General features: G+C 46.0%; 1 protein-coding gene across 1 annotated transcript in view; it reads left to right on the plus strand.

Moving 5' to 3' along the window:
• Dnah14 (dynein axonemal heavy chain 14) overlaps positions 1–4,137 on the plus strand; it is a 394,744-nt gene that overhangs the window by 298,834 nt on the left and 91,773 nt on the right. Inside the window, 1 exon segment of the mRNA XM_012513730.1 lies at positions 3,268–3,427. Coding sequence (XP_012369184.1) covers positions 3,268–3,427 — 160 coding nt within the window.

The raw sequence follows: 4,137 nt of genomic DNA on the forward strand, positions 1-4,137 counted from the left end.
AGGACTGGCTCCAGGGTCACTTCACCTTAACCCTAATGTTAGCTCCCTGACCCTAGCCAGAAAAACTCGAGTAAACTTCCAGCACAAGACCCAACCCTGCTGGTATTAACAGTCTTCAGGAGAGAGGTTTGAACTTGAGCTTCCCAATTCAGCAAGCAATGAGAGATTGTGTACTATATCTTAGAACATGTTGAGTTTTCCACTGCTGGAAGAAAGTACTTTCAGAGAGAAATGTGGAAATGCGGGTGAATCTACCATTATACTTAGGACACATTAACTCTCAGGATAAGAATAAAAGTAACAAAAACGTTTCTTGTTACTGTTGTGTTGGTGTTTTGTTTTTATAGACAGGGTCTTGCTGTGCAACCCAGGCTGAGCACAAACGTGCAACCCTCCTGTCACAGCCTTCCAGGTGCTAGAATTACACACGTGGCACCACACTTCAGTTTTGTTGTTAATCAGTGTATTTTTATGTTGAAGCTAATCCATATAAGGTTGAAAATCAGATCCACATAGAGAAGTAAGGAGAGTGAATTCCCAACTCCCTTTCCTTCAACAACTAATTGGTGTGTGTAGCTTGCCCTAAGATGAAGGTGTTGAGATGGACGGAGAAGCCTGCTGAGGAGCAGCAGGCAGCATGCAGTTCAGGAGTGGGAGCAGACATCCCGAGGGAACGAGCTTGTCCAGGCATAGAAGGCACCAGAGTTGGCAAGGGAGAGGTGGCTGGTTTTCAGATCCCACAAGCAGGGAAGTCACCAGGAGCAACTCTCAGAGGCCAGGCCATCCTCCCCCGCACGGCCCACAGCCCCTGACTTTGCTGTGGGGCCCTTGTAACTTCAGAGCCCTCCACCCTCATGCCAAGGGCAGTGCACCACAGTGGGGAGGTATGGCTCTGATCCTGGCACTGCCCATCAGACCATGCTGCTGCCTTCCGTCTCATTTTCAAGTGGACCCTGCACACTGCCCAGCTGCAGGGCTAAAGAGCCAAGCATGTCCTGGGACTCCACACTTACGTGGGTTGTCAGCACTTCTTCCTTGAGATTTGCTGGTGTCCACTTGACACATTCCACAGTGCATCAGAGTAGGGGCACCTCCTGCTCCTTTTCTGGTTTCCCAGATCACAAGCAGGGACACCAGGGATGCTCAGCTAGATTCTCTCTCCTAGTACTCACTCTTATATCCAATTTTGGGGACATCCCACAGCAGTGAAAACCATTGCCACTGTGTAGTGTCAGCCACTAGAAAGATGAAGGTCACAAGAAACAAAGGCAAGTGAGGACCTCAGACAGCCCAGGTCTGAACAGGTGGCTGGAGGAGAGGCCTCGCTCAGCACAGCATGCGCTCCTGGGCATGGCCCACACACTGCGCCCAAGCTGGCAGAGCCCTCTTTGCCCTCTAATTGACATTAAAATACCACAAGAGACCAGCTCTTCCTCCACCGTAGGCCTGTATTAGTTTTACAGTTGGTCCTGGACACAAGGAGAATGGGACAGCTGCTGGCCCTGCCTCTCCCCTAGTCCTCCCTTACAGTCTTTCTCAGGATTTTCACAAGGCCAGACTGAAAATCCCAGAAAAATTGCTTCTCAGCCTTTTGGCTAAGATCAAGTGAAAAATCCCATAAAAGCAGCCAAACATTAGTCCAAACTAAGGTGTTAAAGATTTACTTATCTAGTATAGTCCTGCAAACTATCCCCATTTTAGCATTCGACTTTCAGAAAAAACACCACTTCTAATGATCATGCAAATGGACATGTAATCTAGAATCCCTTGTTATGAAATTTAAATTCTCCATGTGATACTGGACAGATGGATCTGGCCCTCTTGCCTTCCTCCTCTGGGAAGAATTGTATAGTTCTCCCATGGGGACAGTCATTACCCTGGACCTGTCCCCCATTCTGCCTCTCTGGGTTTTCCCTGAAACTTCCTTCTTGTAAAATGCTGCCCTGTCTTAGTTATTTTCTCATTACTAAAACAAAGCACCCAACATCAATAATTCTAAGGAAGAAAGATTTATTTTGGCTTAGTTTGTAGAGGTTTCAGTCCATAGATAGCTGGCTCCAAGACAATAGCACGGCAGGAAAAAAACAATGGTCCATGGCATGGTGGCAGGAAGCAGAGGGATCAAAGAGGAGGAGAGAGGTGACTCTTACAGTCCACGCCCCAATGACCTCCTCCTCCCATCAGGCTCCACCTCCCAGCATCACACTTAGCTCAAACTCATCAGTGGGGCCATGGAGATAGCTCAGAAGTCTAAGTGCCTGCCTAGGGAAGTTCAAGGACCCGGGTTCAATCCCCAGTACTGCATGCCATACTAGCCCCACCCCTGGTGCACTGAACTGGCCACCAAGACTAGGCATGGTAGCACACACCTGTAATCCCAGCCCTGGGAAAGCTGAAACAGGAGGATCACTACAAGTTCAAGCTGTGTAGTGAGAGCCTGTACCAAACAAATTTTTTAAAAAAATTTTTAAGTGCATCAGTGGTTATTTCACTGAGTATCATCCCCATGGTCCAAACACCTCCCAAAAACCCCACCTATGAGTATGTCAGGCTAGGGGGAACAGAAATCTACACATAACCATAACATGCTCTGACTTCCAACTTTCCATAGCATCAAGTGGCCCATCAGTGAGTTAACACACAGCAAGAAGCAGCCTCCAGTGTTCCCATTACAACAAACATCTCATTCGTAACTTCACACACAAATGCCCATCTGATCTCCATCCCCATGTTGGTGACCTTGATGGCAGAACTTTGAGTACAGGATAAAGGCAGAGGGGGTGTTTATGGGTCCTTGGACCTCATGGGACCCCTTGAATCACAGGAACAGAGTCATCCCTCGATTCTCTTGCCCACTCACACCTGTCCAGACACAAACACACACCATACATAAACATTGTGTGCACACACACACCACCCACACCATTCCCCACATGGCACCACCCATGTACAGTGTCCCTATGAAGTAGTCATCAGTGAACAGCCCTAGAATGAAATAGGTAAGGAGATTCCTATTTTTAAATAATAATAATAGTGGGTTCTTTTATAATAAAAAGAATCTGCCTCTAGCTCAGATGTCCTGAATATGTGGATTTTATCCATTTCATCCTCCTGATGCAGACACCCACATATTAGAGACTCAGATTTTAAAAGGCATCCAAATGGTGAAATAGCTACAAATAGTTCTCCTTGTCAGAGTGCTCGTTGGAATCTGCAACTGTTGTTTTCTGGGATAGCTGGCAGGTGACAAATTTTCCATCCATGCAGGGTCTACTCACGGCCCCCCTTCCTTGTGCTGACTGTCATGAATGCGGTGTGCATTCTGCTGCAAGAGAAACCAAACTGGACAACAGCAAAGCTGCTTCTATCAGAGACTGGATTCCTAAAGAAACTGATTAACCTTGATAAGGACAGCATACCTGATAAGGTAAAAAGTGGGCCCCTAATTAATGCAAGATGTATGCATTCTGTATTCATGATCCAGGGAGAAAAAGAAAAGCATTACAATTACAATTCTGCATTAGAAGTGGAAGACAGTAGTAAAAGTCAGAGAAGCAAGCTGCATATCCAGACTCCACAGGTTCCTGAGAGCATCAAGAAAAAGCAGTGTGTCACTGGAATTGGAAAATGTTATATCTCAGAATCTCTTTAGCTAACCAAGACTAGAGGAAGACAACTATTGAGTGAAGTCTTTCTAGGTTAGCTGCAGTGTAGCACACTCATCCAATAAGTGAGTGACGGGGTCTTGGGTCTATCTTCATTGTTCAGCCAATGTCCCTAGAGCAGCGTGTCAGACCTCCTTTTGAGCATTTTGTAAGTATCAGTTCATGAGCACGGTGATGGGGTAGATTTAAAAAAAAAAATTACGGGAAATGAGGCAGCCTGGAAACTGTGGTGAGGATTTTGCTGGAGTAGGTTTCATTAAGAATGCAGATTTGTCATAGGCTGAAAGTCAAAGGATGGAACAAAAGACATAGAGACATTCATAGGCTGAAAGTCAAAGGATGGAACAAAAGACATAGAGACATTCATAGGCTCAAAGTCAAAGGATGGAACAAAATACTACATGCCCCAGCACCTCAGAAAAAAGCAGGGGTAGCAATTCTATTCTCAGACAGTCTCAACTTCAAACCAACA

Source organism: Octodon degus, unplaced genomic scaffold (assembly GCF_000260255.1).
Source record: "Octodon degus isolate 3935 unplaced genomic scaffold, OctDeg1.0 scaffold00017, whole genome shotgun sequence".
NCBI classification, from domain to species: Eukaryota; Metazoa; Chordata; class Mammalia; order Rodentia; family Octodontidae; genus Octodon; species Octodon degus.